Raw genomic sequence first — 19,326 nt, 5'->3', positions numbered from 1 at the left:
AGAAGAAGCTAAGGCCACAGTGAAGGGCTGTGTGCCATAATGGTATGGTCCATAGTTGACACCAGGGCTACACCTCTTTTTTTTTCCCTTTTCTGACTTAGATGCAAAGCATAGCAGAATGCCCATTACCATTTCATTCTGAGATGTCAACTGCTATGGGGTAGTCCATATTATACTACATCAGCTCATGCAGGAGAGGAATTTTATGAATCAAATAAATAAATAAACAAACAAATAAATAAAATAAAGAACTTACATCTTACTGCTGGAAAAAAAAAAGTTTTTCAGGACTCCCACCCACTGCATCCATTACCCATCTATTACTTCATCATCAATGCTGTTCTCTTGTTTTCTGTTTTTCCATTATAGAAGGTCTACTCCTGTTGTAGTTGATATCCATTATCAGTTTTTTTTATTTTAGTAATCCTTTTATATCCTTTTCTTAATGCACCTCTCCATTAATATATCATGCCATTTTTTTTTACTTTTAGTAGTAATGCTATTTCCTTTATCAGTACTGTCTATGAAGACCACCTGTTTCCTGCCTTACAGGCTCTACAACCTAACTTTCAGTGTTTTATCACTCTTTATATTGTATAGCAATCAAACTTATTTGCATTATACAGATTTGTTACTTAAACGGTAGTTCATTTAGCTATACATCCTTTTACAAGTTGAGTGTTTCAGCACAGCTATTGCCCTTGTATCCTTGTTTCAGTACAATTATTTCTGGTGTTGATCCACCAATAAATAGGAGGGGTTAATAGTGTACAGAGGATGACAAACAAAATGTGCAAAGTCTGTACTATAAGCCATATGAAGAAATTCAAAAACTTGCCATGAGCATCCATACCCCTGAATAATGGGAAAAGAGGGGAGGTATGATATAACTTTTAAGACTTCAGGGGTCCTGGAGTTTGTAAGAGGTAATCATTTTTCTGTAAAGGTTGCAGGAAAGCAAGTTTACAGAATCTCACATTTTAGGATGGCTGTACTGATGAATGTTACATTATTCTTAAGAAGGTGGTTGAGCTGAAAATGGAAAGTATGTTTAGAGTGTTAAAGAACAGACAGGATACGACCTTAAAGATCACAAGACAAGTTATCCAGTTATGGCAGCTTTTCCAGTTGGTATAATAAAGGACATTCTGAGTAGGCCATGTTTTTTTTTTAATCCAAAGTCATATTCAACATTATTCATGTTTTTGGCTTTGTAACTGAGGAAGTGCAATTGGTCAGAGCTTGTTTCAGTAGGGGATGAGAGAGAACTTCAAAAAAGTATTCAATATTCAATGTACAATGGCATACATGGTTTGAGTGCAAAGGAAAAGCTAAATAAAAGAAAAAAAACATGAAAGATGCAGGAGTGTCAGAGAAAATGTTGTGAAATCAGGAGGAAAACAGCAACAGCTATTAAACTGAAGAAAGAATTACAGTGTTATCGTTGCTATGTTTGCAAATCTGCAGAGGCAAATACAATCTGAGCATAACAATCATTACATAAATTGTAATGACATTATAATTGTAATGTCTGCGACTGACTGAAATATAGCATTCAAGGCTGAACCCGAACATTGAGGTTGTAATTGGGTATTACAATCATGTCTAATTTAACAGCAAGGGATCTAAAAGGGGACAGTAAGGTGGAAGATGAATGGAAACTAGAGGAAAGGGGAATTAGGAAAGAGAAGAATACACAATGAGAAACAACGGATAGTCTTCTGAACAGAAGGGCGACCTGCAGAAAGTATGAAAAAATGAATGTCAAGATGTGCGAAGAAGGAAATACAGGGCAGGTAGTCCGATAAGCACAATGTTAAGAAGGAACTGAGAGAGAAGGGAAAGAGAATGATATTAAATAAGACAATGGAGAGGAGGACATTTTAGTCTACTAAATGTACATTCAGCATACACACTACGCTTTTCCAGTTAGCCTACTGTATCTTATGATACATAATGTACTCTATTACTCATGTTCTGTGCTGAGTTATTATCATGACTGCTCGTTTATCTCTCTTTTTATAGGTGCTTTCATCTCCCTCTACCTTGTGTTTCCATTACCAAGCATTTCAATCATTTATACTGTATTATTTCAACAGGTCCCCCATTGTTAATGCTATTCTAGCTGACATTATTAAACTCAATGTCTAATGTGTTTTCCCAGTGTGTGACATATGGCATCATTATCCATGCTCTTACTGTTGCTAACCCTGTGTTTCAGTTTACTAATGCTATATTTTTCATTCACTGTGTACCCCATTACCAGCAAACTTTCTTTAGCTGCCATTCTACATCCCATAATTTCCCTGTACCATTGTATTCATCCTATATTGTTTCCATTTGATTATTTTAATATGTTTCAGAGAGCTGCATGCACCCCCAAATATATGTACGCACACACACACACTCACACACACACACACACACACACACACACACGCACACACACATACATACATATATATATATATATGTATGTATGGGTCCCCTTCAGATGATCGAACTTTTAAAAGTTTGACTTTCATATGGCCGAGACCATATGATCAAACTTTTAAAAGCTCGACCGATCTGAATGGAGATCTGCATACAGTGCAGAATGGGAAGATTTCCGATCAATGCAATATAGTGCAATCTTGGAGTTGGTATATTTAAGTAGCAGGGGTGTGGGGGGTGCAAGGCGGCTTGCCCCTCTGCTAAACAGAGTTAGTTTTTTTTCTTTTTTGTGTTATGGTGTTTACTTTACATGGTCGATGTTTCAAATGTTCGATCATATGGTCTCGGCCATATGAAAGTCGGACATTTGAGCTGTCGATCATGTAAAGTAGACCCATATATATATATATATATATATATATATATATATATATATATATATCTACTTCACAAGCTCGAAGTTTCAAAGCTTCAAACTACAAATGGTCGAGACCACACCCCCTGCTAAATAAATATATCAACTCCGAGATCGCACTATAGTGAGAAAAATGGTACATTTTCTGCACTGTACAATGATCTCCATTCAAAATGTTCAAAGTTTCAAAACTTTGATCTTATGGTCTCGACCATTTGCAGTTTGAAGTTTTGAAACTTTGAGCTTGTGAAGGGAATCAATACATATAGCAACCTCCCTCAGAAAACAAAGCATAAGACAGCCTTTCTGGTACTCATTATTGCTTCATTGACCCACTCTTAGGGAACAGTACTAGGCAACTACTAGCTAATGGACTCACACTACAAGAAGGAGTTTTTTCCATGTATGCCTCTCCTGTTGTTTCCTATTTGCTGTAGTACAATAGAGATGCAGTGGCAAAATCACAGATCAGGCATGTATTCTAGTGTGCAGGCATACCCCAGTGCTGTTATTTACTGCAAACCAGTAGTCATCCCCCATAATTATCCACTAGTAATACCTGCTCCAACCCCCAGTCCCAGCATCCTTTTCCTGAAAGGTAAGCTAGTGATCCATTACTCTTTCATTCACTCACAGCTGGATCCTGTAAAAGCAGGGCCAGTAACAGTTATCAGGTTTCTACTACCTGGTTTGATGCTTTATCCATATCAATGGGCCACTTCAACACCTCACTTTCTGCCACTTTAGGGACAATCCTCAGCCTCTTAAGGGTCATTTTTCTGATCATGCTATACTTCATCCATTGCACTCTGGCCACTTCTCCCTGTGTCAAAACTAAGGGATAGGAGTGAGATTGTCCCCTGAATAAAACAATACCAAATTTTGTGGGCTATATTAGAAATATATTTTGAGGTAGCTCCTCTGGGGTTCCTTCTTGGGCATTATCAGTAATTTTCCTTCAGTACGGCCTCCATGACTAATCCTGGTCTCTAGATAACCATAGCGTCCTTGTGTACTACCATTCTCCATTCTATACTCCCAATCTACATTCTGTGATCCCATTATTATTCTTGTATCTCCTTACTCATTCAGATCCCAGTGCAGAATCGATGTGTTATCATCCACTGTCGATGACTGTTCTGGAACAATAGTGCACAGTGCTGAGGCTATGAGTTACAGATGAACTCTAAATAGTAGTCCTGGATTTAATTGGCTCATTGCCCAGATGAAGACCATGAGATTGAACAAGTCACTTAACAAGATAAGTGCTTCCAGGTTGCCCCCAGAAAGAAAGGGACTTGAACCTACTGGGTCATACCAGTTAATAAATAAATAAAATAAGAATAAATAATAAGCACTATTCCCTTGTTAGCAGTGTCATAACCTTAGTTCAAGATGTCAGAGTTGAAACAGATTAAATGGTGGCAATGCTACCTTGTTAGATGGATCATTGTTAATATTCCATCAGACACGACCCTGTCTTGTTTTATGACATTATATTTCTTCTCTAATCCAAATGTTAAGCATCCTTTCAGTCACCTGGCAGGTTCAAAATGCCATGTACAAAAAGAATAAATGTTAATAGACATCTCTATGTTTTATTTTTAACACTTCATATATACATGTAAGTTACTTTCGCTTATGTAGAATGAATGCCATACAGTTATACTGTCCTAGTTTTTTCATGTGCTTACTGTCTTCTTCACCCATATCTGCCTCATACATTCTATACTTATCCTTAATTTTAGCCACTGCTTGTGAAGGAATGTTGCTATTTAGACCTTCTGTATGTGCATATGTGTGTGTGTGTGTGTGTGTGTGTGTGTGTGTGTGTGTGTGTGTGTGTGCATGTATAGCACACACACACACACACACACACACACACACACACACACACACACACACACACACACACACACACACAAACACAAACACACACACACACACACACGTGTTCCACCGTTCATGCAAATGTCACTCCATCTGGAGTAGCTGCATCAAAAAATAAATCAACTTCTGAACCATCAAATTTCATTCAGAAAGTTTTTTTGCAGGGGTCAAGCACCACCCCTGCTCTCCTACAATTGTATACTTACCAACTCCAAGAATGCATAATAGTGCAGGAAAGGTAAAACTACACCTTCCTACACTGTTGTACAATCCAGGACACATGACACTGCCAATGGCCAAATCAGCACTTCAGAATGACAGCACCTCACACACACACACACACACACACACACACACACACACACACACACACACCAGCAGCTACTAAAACACAATTTAATATGATTTTCACTGTTATGGGATAGTTATTCACTCATGCTGCTACACACTTAAACCTGTTGTTGACTGGGTAATCTGAAACACTGGCATTCAACCATAGAGTTGTGGCTGTGACACACACACACACACATATATATATATATATATATATATATATATATATATATATATATATGGGTGTACTTTCCTACAACGAAAATTAACTTTTTCGAAATGGAAAAGTACATCCCCATTTAAGTGAAAGTGCACTTTAACGAAAGTACACTTTTGCTTAAGCTCACTAGACTGAACCTACCGCACCACAATGGAGGACATTGAAAAATGGGCTATGTCCTCCACTGTGGTGCGATAGTCACAGACCTTAGGGTTGGGGCACGGGTCAAGGTAAGGGGATAGCCCTACTAACTATCCCCTTACCCTAGCCCTAAAGTCCGTAACTATCGCACCACAGTGGAGGACTTCCACTGTCGTACGGTAGTCATGAACCTTAGGGTTAGGGCAGGGGCTAGGGTAAGGGGATAGCTAGTAGGGCTATCCCCTTACCATGACCTGTGCCCTAACCCTAAGGTCTGTGACTGCTAGCCCGTTTGGTCTAGTGGGTTCGTGAAAGGGCACTTTCGCGTTAGTGTGGGTGTACTTTTGAAGTTTGAAGTAGTGAACTTTCGTTCTTCAAAAGTACACCCATATATATATATATATATATATATATATATATATATATATATGTAGTATTAATAATATATAATATATAATTGACCAACCTACATTTTCTTGGGTGTGGCATCAGCAACATCTCTCTGGCTGCTGTCAAGTATTCACAGTAAAACTTTCTATTCATTCTGGATTACTGTAGTTAAATGATCCACAACTACAGGAGCACTTATACTATACATATCTATCCGAGTCTAGATATGTTTATTTTGGGTTCCTATTAAATGATCGAAGACCCATTCTTTTGAACTTGAAAGCATGAAAAGGCAAAATAGTGAAATGGCATATAAGCAAATTCTTTCCCTGGGAAAGAAATCTCTTGGCCGCTTCCGTTTCTTTGCCATTTTCGTCACTGTAGTGCGATCTCAGAGTTGGTATATGTAAGTAGCGGGATTGTGGGGGGCACAGCCCTCCACTTTATGTAATGTTTTAAATTTTTTTTGTTTTGTTTTGTGGAACAGCGATTGTTTTGCCTTGGAAAAAAATTGCTGTTTTAAGCATTCGAGATTGTAAGCTTTTGCTTACATGGGTTCGATAAATCATTGTTCGCTTTTTAAGCGTTCGATGATTTAACATAGACCCTTTATTTTACGCACTTTAATTCCATGTAACTACACAACAAATAAAGTAAAATGTAAATAAACAAGATCTAGTGTTACCATCAGGATTAATAAAAAATTTCCTATAGAGAGTATAAATGCTGTTCAACCTTAATTAACTCATTCTTACATGGACATAAAGTTTCATGGTTATTTAGTGAGATTTTCAGGATACCTTAAGGAAATGTAGGATTGACCAATTTTTATTAAAACAGAATCAGAGTTGTTTTCTGCTTGCTGAATATCACATTTTAAACAATCAATACAGTGCTGCTTACCTGAAGAACTCTTCCTGAGCGTGGTTCAACCACTCTTAATTTTTTGTCTTTGCAAGTTGTGGCTATGAGACTTCCATCTGTGTTGAAAGACATGCAAAGTATAACATCTGAATGGCAATCTATCATTTTCACTGGGTCTCCGATATCCAGGTTCCAGATAAGTATCTGTAGGCATAAGTATTATAAATGATCATGAGTAGCACAAAATTTGTTATGACATTCATATGGTAACATTTGTCAGTCATGTTTTATTTATTAATTTTTTTTTTTGGTTTTTGGTCATTAACAGAATGTTCTGTTTAGGAAGTAGGCATTTATCATGTCTAGAAATTAATTAAAAGAAAAAAAAAGAAAGCCATCATGTAGACATTGCTATGTACAGGCTAGAACTCAGGTAAGATGTCACTGAAGAACCACTACACTTGTTATTTTTGAATCGCATACGTGCATATTACTCTTGGTTGAAAATCTATCTATCTATCTATCTATATACATATCTATTTATCTGTCTGTCTATCTTTATTTCTGCCTGTTAGCAGATCCCATTATAGTGTTTATGTAAAACTAGTGCATTTCCCTTAATTTGTAAAGAAAGAACATTTTGAACTATGATCAGCTGGAATATGCTCAAATTTGTACCTTGTAATCATATCCTGCACTGAACAGGATATTATTGGCTGTAGGATGCCACTCTATAAGGCCAACTCGTCGACTGTGTCCATATAGTTCCAGAACTGCTTCTGTCAAATTTCGTTTTAGACCTCCTTCTGGAATTTCCCATATTCTAACCTGGGAAGATTGAAAACAAAACATTTTATTGTTGTACTTCTTCTCCACGTAAGGAACAGGTTCTTATAATCTTTCACAATGAGCCTGTCACAAACCACAGAAAAGTCACTGAACCTCTCCCAGGTATTGAAAAAATACCTTATGCATCCCCATATCAAATAAAGCTGATGCAGTCCTGTACATAAATAGGGCATCCTCTTGTTCTCCTATTGTACATGCACACACACACACACACACACACACACACACACACACACACACACACACACACACACACACACACACACACACACACACACACACACACACTATACAACCAAGCCTTATTATCTTACTACTGACTTGCTCGCATATTACAGTATTCTTTTGCAGTTTGCCTGATCTCTCATGAAAATAACACCAGTTACCTATTGTTTTAAGCATACAACTCTTTTTAAAGAAACTTTTTACTAATTTAACATATTTACATACAATGATAGGAATAAATTGAATCATCAATGCAATCTTATATAATTAACATATTCAGAGTCTTGGTATTTCAATAGCAACATTTCAAGGTTATCCCAACCACTAAAAGTCTTAGTATGATTTATTAATCTTATTCTGATCATTTCTTTTTCAGTTTTACATAGTATTGCTGTTAAATTTAAAAATTCTTTGAACATAGGAACTGAGTTCAATTTCCAACTTTGTGTAATAATTTTTCTACCAACTGCCAAGGGAGACCAAAACATTTTTCGCTCTTTGGCTTTTACAAATAGAAGATGTGCAACATTCATTAGTATTTCTGATCTAGTTAAAGAACAATTATCAGACCACAACTCCTTTAAAACATACTTATCTCTTCCCAATATAAATTTAATATTTCACAGTCCATAAACATGCATATCCAGTCAGCTTTAACATCTTTACTACATCTCCAACAAACTGAAGAAGACATTTTACTAAACTCAGAGATTTTATAGGGAGTAACAAACATTCTGTGTATATATTTCCACAGGAAAAATTTCAGTATAAGCTTAAAGAAGTTTGACTAACTGATTTAAGTAGCAAAGTTTTATTATTACCATCTATTGAGTCACTCAATCTACCACTATCTAAAAAGTTCCAGAATTTTGCATCAAAATTATTCTTATTTACAATTAACCTATATAGCTTGGACAAGCTTCCGTTGTAGGTCAATCTACCTTCGATAATAGCAGTCACATATTCATATAATGTGGGAATAATGTTCTCTTCCTCTTCACTCATATTCCCCTCAAATTCACTTAATTTCTTACTGATGGATAATATTAACTGGTTAGCAGATTCATCCAACTTATATTCTTTCATTAAATATTCTGGGGATTTAGCTTTTCCATTTTCAATCACACCATAACACTAATCCATTCTTTTATAGTAAATTAATTTTAACATGGTTCTGAAATTCCTTAAACCTAGAGATGTGTGCAATGGGAAAGCACAACAATTTCCATTTTGATATTAATGGAGTTTTAAAAACATATTTCTTAACTGCTTTAAGAGTTGATTTCATATATGCAGAGTGTAATGACTGAAACAAATTTCCTTCTAAGGTAAATTTTGTTAACAAGATGAAAGGATTATTACATATTTCTAAATTATCATATTTAATAAACTTATAAGACTTTAATATAATCTGGGTTTCCACGGTGGTGCAGCAGTAGCATTGTTGCCTCACAGCATAGAGGTTCTCCCGTTCGATTCTTGGCTTGGGTTGTCTTCTGTGTGGAGTCTGCATGTCCTCCCTGCGGTCGAGTGGGCGTTCGAAAGACATGCGTTGAATGGGTGTGCCTTCATTGAAGTTTGGGTGTCGGGCTGGCAACTCGACACCATAAAAAAACAACTGCCAATCATTAGCGGACCGGAGTTCTGCTGTGGCAACCCCTAACCGGGAAAAGCCGAAAGACAAACAACAACATAAGACTTTAATATAATCTGCCCCTCAATGGTTTTACATTGACTACTGTTAGTTGAGTCTATCCAGAGTATAACAGAGTTAAAACTTGCAGCAACAGAATAAGATTCTACATCTGGGAAGCTAATACCACCATACTCCCATAATCTTTTATAACTTCTAGAAACAATTCTAAACTTTTTAGGATGCCATAAGAATACAGTTAACATTTTTTCCATTTTCTTTAAAGGTTTTTTGTCAGGTATTAAAGCTATTGAATGCAATATATACAATCTTGTATAATATAATCGCTTTAATAAGCATAAGTACTACTCTATCTTCAAAAGTAAAACAAAAAAGTCATTCAATTTTTAATAAGTAACACTTCTTCAATGACTTCTTCAAAATTATTATTGATAATCTTACTCACATCTTGATAGATTTTTATTCCTAAATATTTTAGTTGTTTTCCTTCCCAGTTATGTTTATATTTACCTTTAAACTTGCTATGTAGTAATCGATTTAACACTAAACTTGATTTAACACTAAACTTTCAATTTTATTATTATTAAATTTCAGCAGCCATACTTCTTTAAACTTTTCAATTTCCTTATCTATTTATTTGATTAAATAATTTTAAATCTCCTATAGTAAGTAAAATATCATCTACAAAAAGCAAAATTTTAGATTGACAATCTCTGTTAATTGAGAATCCATGATTTTCCCTACTTCTGATACTATTAGCTAAGGGTTTGACATCTAATGCAAAAAGTTGAGCGGACTTTGTTTAAACTGAATCCGTGAGAAATGTAAGATATAATTTTAGCATATTCTTTTGACTCTCTATACATTTTGTTTTAATATTCCAATAAACTGTTTTGGAAATGCACATGCTTCAAAAGTTTTAAACAAGCAGTTACAGTCTGTCTCAATATCTCAGCTAATTAGGGCCAATTTCTTGTTCATTCCTTTTGCTAAATCTAAAATAGATACTACCCTTTTTATATTATCATATGTTAGTCTATTGACTATAAATCCTATTTAGTCTTTATTAATTAATTTATCTACTATATGTCTTAATCTTGTAGTGAAAATGGAAGTAAATATTTTATAGACTACATTTAATGATGAAATAGGTCTATATGAGGAAACTAACTTATTATGCTTTCCTTGTTTAAGTATAGGTGAGATTACAGAAAATTTCCATGAGGGAGGAATTATTTTGTCACAGTTATTGTGAAAATGTCACTCAGTAATTCTAAAATATTTAACAGAAGCATACTATATACAGTAGATATAAAAAGTGTACACACCCCTGTTAAAATGCCAGGTTCTTGTGATATAAAAAATGAGACCACAATAAATAATTTCAAAACTTTTCCCATCTTTAATGTGACTTATAACCTGTACAATTCAATTGAAAAACAAACAAATCTGTTAGGGGAAAAATATAAAAGATACAAAAACATGCAATAAGCTAGTTGCATAAGTCTGCACACCCTTAAAGTAATACTTTGTTGAAACACCTTTTGATTTAATTACAACATTCAGTCTTCTTGGGTAGGAGTCTATCAGCACAGTACATCTTGACGTGACAATATTTACCCACTCTTCCTTGCAAAAGTGCTCCAAATCTATCAGATTGTGAGGGCATCTCTTGTGCACAGCCCTCTTCAGGTCACCCCACAGATTTTCTATTGGAATTAGGTCTGTGCTCTGGCTGGGCCATTCCAAAACTTTAATTTTCTTCTGGTGAAGCCATTCTTTTGTTGATTTGGATGTATGCTTGGGGTCATTGTCATGTTGAAAGGTGAAATTCCTCTTCATCTTTCTAGCAGATGCCTGAAGGTTTTGGGCCAAAAGTGACTGGTATTCAGAGCTATTCATAATTCCCCTCCACCTTGAGTAAAGCCCCAGTTCCAGCTCAAGAAGAGCAACTCCAAAGCATGATACTGCCACCACCATGCTTCACCATGGGGATGGTATTCTTTTGGTGATGTGAAATGTTGTTTTTCTACCAAATGTACCTTTTGGAACTGTTTCCAAAAAGTTCAACCTTGGTTTCATCAGTCCATAACACATTTTCCCACATGCTTTTGGGAGACCTGATGTATTGTTTTACAAATTTTAGTGAGGCCTGGATGTTTTTCTGTGTAAGAAAAGGCTTCTGTCTTGCAACCCTTCCCCATAGTCCAGACCTATGGAGAATACAGGATATTGTTGTCACATGTAGTACGCAACCAGTACTTGCCAGAAATTCCTGCAGCTCCTTCAGTGTTGCTGTAGGTCTCTTGGTAGCCTCCCTGACCAGTTTTTGTCTTGTCTTTTTATCAATTTTGGAGGGACATCCAGTTTTTTGCAACATCACTGTTGTCTCATATTTTCTCCACTTTTTGATGACTGTCTTCACTGTGTTTCATGGTATATCCAATGCTGTGGAAATTTGTTTGTACCCTTCTCTTGACTGATACCTTTCAACAATGAGATCCCTTTGATGCTTTGTAAGCTCTCTGTGAACCATGGCTTTTGCTGTAGCAGGCAACTGAGTAAATGTCAGGAAAATCCTACTAGGACAGCTGAACTTTATTTGGAGTTAATCAGAGTCTCTTTAATTGATGACAGATGCACACCCAAGAAGACTGAATACAGTAATTAAATCAAAAGGTGCTTTAACAAAGTATTAGTTTAAGGGTGTGCACACTTATGCAACCAGCTTATTGTACTTTTTTAAAAAATATTTTTCCCTAACAGATTTGTTTGTTTCTCGAATGAATTGTACAGGTTATAGGTCACATTAAAGGTAAAAGTTTTTAAATGATTTATTGTGGTCTCATTTTTTATATCACAAAAACCTGGCATTTTAACAAGAGTGTGTACACTTTTTATATCCACTGTAATTCCATACTTACGCCATCTAACCCTGTAGCTTTAACATTTCCCTTTTTTTTAAGCTTCTTTAACTTTTGTCAGGGTAATAGACTTATTCAACAGAGATATTTGTTAGTCATTAAGTTTATTAATAAAAATTTTCTTTAAATAATTGTTAATTTTGTAATAATCAAGATTATTTGTATTTTTATTAAGCTCTTCATGGACCTTTTTAAAAATATTAAACACTTCCTATATGTTTGAAGTAAGCTGATTAGTTTGAAGATTTTGGATATTATTGATTTGTACCCTTTGCTGAACATCTTACTTCTATTAGCTAATCCATGCAGATTTTTTGAAGTCATTGCATAACTTTTGAAGTCATTGCATAACTGTGCAAATTTATTTCTTCTAAAGCTATCTACACTTCATGGATTAAACTGTTTGATATTTTGTCATTAATTATTTTAATGACTTCAGTATTATCTAATTTCTTTGTTTGTTGTTCATACCTCACTTTGTGTATTTCATCTTGTATTTCGAAAAACTCTTTATCCCACTCTTTCATTTTGTTACTAACCCATCTTCCCATTTTATCTTTAATATGCATTTTTAAGGAGTCCCATAGCATGACTTTACTAACATGACCATTATCATTCTAAGATAAAAAAAATCTCAATTTGTTCCTTAAGGTAACTCTTAAATTCTTTTAGTTTCATCATATATACTGGGATTCTATAAGTACTGGCATTTCATTATCTCCATTATTATATTAATACTTAGTGCATTATGATCAGATAAAGGACAAGGAATAGCTTTAAAACAATTCCCTTTATTAAGTAAATCTATATAGGCATAAGTCCTCTCAATTCCAGTTTGCATCTCATGCACAAAAGAATAATGATTGAAGAACAATGACTTACTTTCTGCTTTTATTAGTCAATCAACTAAATTATTATGACTAATCCATTTATTTAATGCCTTAGCTGATGCCAGTGTTTTAGCTTTCTTCTGTTCACTTGTAGCCTCTATACTTGATATGCAGTTAAAATCCATTGCTAAAATTAAACTACTCTTCCAATGACTTTATAGTAAGTTTAACTGATCTTTAGCCATTCTTGCACCTATTCCAGGGATCCAGTAAACGTTAGCTAGTGTATAGAGTTTGCCATTATATTTAATTATTACAAATGAATACATTTATTTCGGATCATTAATGGATTCTATGACCTTAAGCATTACAGTAGATTTTCTCCAATGTATAGCAGTTCCTCTCCTCTTTTTTGTTAAAAGTAGCAGATGATAACATTTCAAAACCCAAGTTATTTAAATATTGTATATCTTTACCTATCAAGTGAGTCTCTTGCAAGAACATAATGTCTTCTTTGTTTAATTTTAGAGATCTTGTTAATGATTTCCTTTTGTTGCTGTTATTTAATCCATTTATATTAATAGATAATAGATTAAAATTATCCAAACTGTGTATATAAAAAGATTTTTTAAAGATAATATGACACATTTATCCACCATATTAATTTAATTATATATAAGACTCTAATGCATTCCTCAACACTATCTTAACATTCCACATTGTTAATTTTTCTTTCTACAAAATAAATTGCTAAAACTCATAAATAACAAAAGCAAACACAAGTTTACAGCTATAACTGTATATTTTGCTAATAAAACACAACCTACCATGGATAACATAACAAAGTTCCTAGTTTTCCTATCAAATAGACAAACTACTATACTATTGCTGTATATACCAACACCTAAAGATTCACCAAAAACAAGCCAAAAGCTATACTGGCTTACAAATATTTAATACAATATTATATACAGAGCAAGAACAACAACAGGCTATTAATTTAATTATATAATTTGCCATTTAAAACTATCCCCATTACTACATAAAAGTTTAATAATCCACTTCTATTAATCACAAATATTAAATAATCCAACAAATAAAATATTATATACTTATTTATGTAATAGTAGCAGAAATTACTCATTAAAAATCCCTAAATTATTCACTCATTCAACATTATCTCTAAATAAATAAGTATAACAGAGTGAAACTTGAGCAGATAAAGACATCTGTAAAGTTAAAGCTGACAGGTAATCTTACTATACTAAACTATAATACAAAAGGGAAATCAATGCATATATAGATTTATCATGCTAAAAGACACACACATATTTTATCGATCTAAAAAAAGCTCTGAATTAATTTTTAAAGTACAGGTGTCTCTATCTCAAAATTGTGTAACACTCTTAACAAGACAAACATCAAAATATTTAAAAATACTTTAGCTTATTAAACTGCATCATAAAAATGTGCACATTACTGATGCTGAAGAGAATGCCTTGCTATTTCTATGGAGTCAATATATATATATATATATATATATATATATATATATATATATATATAGGTTCTCTACAGTAGACCGACAGCTTGGAAGATCGACAATCACATTATTGACGCCAGAAGACCGACGGAGCAGATAACCAACAACTTGTAATCCCGACAGCGAAAACACCAACATGGGAAACGTGTGAGTGCAACTCAGTAAGTGTGCGATAGTGAGGGATTTAGGGTTAGGGTGCGGGTAAGGTGAGTGTGCAATAGTGAGGGATTTAGGGTTAGGGTGCGGGTAAGGTGTGTGTGCGATAGTGAGGGATTTAGGCTTAGGGTACGTGTAAGGTAAGTGTGTGATAGTGAGGGACTTGAGGGTTAGGGGCAGATTAAATGAGTTTGGGTTAGGGTGCGGGTAAGGTAAGTGTGCGATAGTGACAGACCTTAGGGTTAGGGTTTGGGTTAAGGTTAGTGCATAGATAGTTGTGTGTAAGGTGTAGTGTAGGTTTTTAGGTTGTTGGTGTGCTTGTGTTGTGTGTGTGTTGTGTGGAACAGTGAACTTTTTGTTTTGTTAACTGTCGGGATTGTGGTTTGTCGGGCATGTGAACTTTCGTGCTTTTGTGGTTTCGTTCTTGTGGTGCCGGTGTTGTGGTTGTTGGTGTTGTGTCATGTTGGTTTAGTGTAGTAGACTCATATATATATATATATATATATATATATATATATATATATATTTGCAGCCTATATTGTATTCAAAAGCCGCAATGTGTTCAATTCAAATCCCATTCTCCCTTCTCGGATTTGAAGACATTGAAAAATCTACTTTACTTTCTATCAAAATGGATGCACTGATTCAGCAATGAAACACTCAAATTTCAGCTCTGACCCATGGAATGAGTCGTCTCAGGTAGTCTTAATGAATCCAGTAACATACAACATTGAAAAAGCTTAAAAGATCCAGAAAAAGAAGTGAATTCCGCTAAAGAATGCTCAGCAGAACAAAAAACAATGTAAATATTGGAAGAGCATTGCACTACAGGTATTAGATTTCATCTGAGTATTCAAAACTTGCTAAACAATCAAAATGGCAGAAAGACAGCTTCAAAACAACAACTTTTAAAACAGGCTTTTACCATGTTGAATCCACAATACATGAAATATCAAGCTTTTCTGTTGTAAAAGTCAAGTGGCGTTGTAATTCCACAGCTTTAAAACATGTGGATGTCAAAAAAACAGAAAAAATGAACATAAAAGTGAAGAATCCTTCTGATGTAAACAATGGACAAGCACTTTCAGCTTTTTCAAGCCTTCTTCAAGATCCAAGTAGGTAAGCTGGGTTCAGTGTTTAAAAGTTGGTATCATCCAATGAAACACCTCAGTGAATGATGAATGTTAACCAATCAAGGTAGTCCATTGGTACACACCTCCATAGCTTGAAGTTAAAACTCTTTATTTAAAACTCTTTGTTTAAAACAACATGACAGTTTGACGTTTCTAAGACAGACTCAGACATATTTTCAGAAGGAATATTAGTAAAATATTTTCAGTAGGTTCTGGGTAAAAGAACAAGCTCTGCATAAAAGCCAAGATTTGAGAGAAAAAGGTGAAAAAAAAAATAAAGATGGTCGTTTAGGGCGCTTCTTTTTATTTCATTTCAACAGTTTCTTTGGGACATCAGAGTCAGTATACCTAAGGTTTCTGTCAATAAAAACAGGTCATAAGTGAGCATAGATCATGTTGTTTTAAACAAAGAGTTTTATATAAAGAGTTTTAACTTCAAGCTATGGAGGTGTGTACCAATGGACTAACTTGATTGGTTAACATTCATCATTCACTGAGGTGTTTCATTGGATGATACTAACTTTTAAACACTGAACCCAGCTTGCCTACTTGGATCTGAAGAAGGCTTGAAAAAGATGAAAGCGCTTGTCCACTGTTTACATCAGAAGGGTTCTTCACTTTTATGTTCGTTTTTTCTGTTTTTATGACATCCACATGTTTTAAAGCTGTGGAATTACAACGCCACTTGACTTTTACAACAGCAAAGCTCTATATTTCATATATTGTGGATTCAACATGGTAAAAGCCTGTTATTAAAGCTATTGTTTTGAAGCTGTCTTTCTGCCATTTTGGTTGTTTAGAAAGTTTTGAATTCTCAGATGAAATACTAATACCTGTGGTGCAATGCTCTTCCAATATTTACAAAGCTTAAAAGATCACATGACCAAGCTTCAATTTTCAGCTTTTGGATTATTTTCAAATATTTTATATGATTTTTTATCTGTAAATTCTATGAGATCTTGTATATTCACACCTCTGCTATATTCAGGCACGTGTAACAGACATCTTTCTTAAAAGCAGTTTTTATTTAAATATATTTTTCTGTCTTATTCACCTGTGAGTGCTGTACCTTATTCTATATGTCTTGTATTTTTAAAATCTCCTATCAAAGAGCTATTTATCTATTAAATATTACAGTGTATGTACCATAAAAAATCTACTGCCAATCATTAGCGGACCGGAGTCCCACTGTGGCGACCCCTAACTGGGAAAAGCCGAAAAGACAACAAGTGTATGTACATAATTCTTAACTTACTGATAATGTTCTTTTGTTAATCTTACATATTAAATTTGCATTCCATGTGTATTTGCATATTATTCATAAGACGTTTGCTCTTCTTATTAATTCTAGTATTACAAAGCAGTCTTGAATATATATAAAAGAATTTCTGCTTATTTAATTTGAATGTGTGTTTTAGCCATGTGAACTGCTGCTGTGATCTAAGCTTCTCATACTGACATCAGAATGTGACTAGAGCATGTAAAAATGACAGCTCACAGACACAGCAGCTGCAAATTTCCTCTGTGAGTTTCGCATTCCTCCTACTTCTTTTACATAATTCTAATCAGTAATAAACATCTAACTTTACTTATTTCAATTATTGTGTACAGTTAATATGTATAGTTGGAGTTAACACTACAGCAAAGATATTAAAATACAAAATGTAAGCAAATTATCATCTTAGTATAAAACATTACTATATCTTTTGTCTTACCAATTCTTTACTTCTAAGAAAATAAAAAATGTGTTCCTTTGAGTAGATTTCTCACATATACTTGAAAAAAAAGAAAGAAAATGTTCTTTACTTTTTTCACAGACATCAGAAATGAACTCTGACCTAGAGTTTCCTCAGGACAGCTCAAGGCAGGAAGAATCCAGTATTCTAACAGAACTGGAACATTCTTTTGCATCATAAATGACCAGTGTAAGGAATGTGTTACACAGGAACAAAGAAAACACAATCACCAGCACTTTAACACTTCTAATTAGCACATTACCTAAATCTGACATTCAGTTAACCCAGCAATGCTCATACTAAGCAAAGTTAAATGAATAAAATACAATTCTTAACTTATAGTTTTAAAGTTATCAGTTCTATTGTTTATAATTTAATGACATTCTCTTACAGCGGGAAAAGCCGAAAGACACAACAACAACAACTTATATGTGTTTTGAAGCTTAAAATGCAGTTCAAACCTTTTACTTAAAGGACAAATCTATTGTCTAAGAAAACAAAAGTCCTGCAATCAGAGAATGGAAATTACTTGTTTTTAGGCTTTTTAATTTTAGAAGCAGTTTTCCAGGAATTCAGCTCAGTTTGTCTCTTGAGGGATATACTGTTTCACTCCTTTAAGGATTTTATTGCTGTTACCAAAAGTGTATGCCTCCTCCAGCATGTTAACTATTTTGGTTTCTTCAGATCTTTGCAGGAAACACCAAAGTGGCTTTAATATTATTCTTTTAAGTTCCTTGATCAGTGGTAAACAAGATTTTCTTTTACTCATTACTTTACTGGAATAATCATTGTCAAATCTGACTACATGTTCACCTATTTTAATAGGTGGGCTGGACCATGCTGTTTTTAATATTTGATCTTTTTCTAAGCTAGACATAAACTTAACTATAATTGAATGTGGTCGTGAGTTTTCCTTCTTTGAAGGTGCTGTCATGGATGTATGTGCCCTTTCAATTCTAAAAGATAATGTTTTATACAGCCAGGTTGTTATGAAGTTTAATATATACTCTCCCTCATACTTTCAAGGTATACCATAAATACTAATGTTATTTCATCTCAGTCTATTTTCTAAGTTTTTCTATGAGACAGTTATTTTGTTTTAAAAGAAATTCAGTCTGAGACTCCCCTTCAGTTATTCTTCCTTTATGATCCTTTAAAGTTTCTTCCATACTGCTAATTTGTGCACTTTGTTGTTTCATACGCATTTCTAAATGTTCCATCTTCTTTCTGGTCTCTTCTTTGAAACTTTCTAGTTTGGTATCCAGTTTGTCTATTTTAAGTAATGCATCCTGCATACTAGACATAAGTGACTATATGTTTTTTTTTAACACAAGAATCCTGAGTTCCATTTCTTGAGTGGCTCATGTTGAAGTTCTTTCTCTCTTAACCAAGGAATTGAAATTCTGACAGAAAAAATACAGCTTTTAAAGAACTGGAAGCTACACATCTTTTCTCAATTAGTAAATAAATTAGTAAATAAAATTAGGTAACAGGTATGTCAAAGTTTTAATTTTTTGATTTTACTTTCTGTCAGAGAAAGTTTTTCAGTTACAGAGCTTTTACCAATTGCTGCTCTCAGTTAGCCATATT

The 19,326-nt window shown here is 34.3% G+C and overlaps 1 protein-coding gene across 4 annotated transcripts in view; it reads right to left on the bottom strand.

Annotated features, from left to right (window-relative positions):
• The window catches only part of CORO2B (coronin 2B), a 1,242,233-nt gene that overhangs the window by 293,297 nt on the left and 929,610 nt on the right, over window positions 1–19,326 (bottom strand). For all 4 annotated transcript variants that reach the window (XM_044077673.1, XM_044077669.1, XM_044077671.1 and 1 more), the window contains exons 5-6: window positions 7,365–7,514; window positions 6,726–6,890 (exon numbers count right to left, since the gene is read on the bottom strand). In XM_044077673.1, the coding sequence (XP_043933608.1) occupies window positions 6,726–6,890; window positions 7,365–7,514 (315 nt within the window). The remainder of the gene's footprint in view (window positions 1–6,725; window positions 6,891–7,364; window positions 7,515–19,326) is intronic.

This window comes from Protopterus annectens, chromosome 7.part0 (genome assembly GCF_019279795.1).
Source record: "Protopterus annectens isolate FY-2018-M chromosome 7.part0, PAN1.0, whole genome shotgun sequence".
Taxonomy (NCBI): domain Eukaryota; kingdom Metazoa; phylum Chordata; order Ceratodontiformes; family Protopteridae; genus Protopterus; species Protopterus annectens.
Note: the sequence above shows the minus strand (reverse complement) of the source record. Positions and strands in the feature narration are given on the sequence as shown.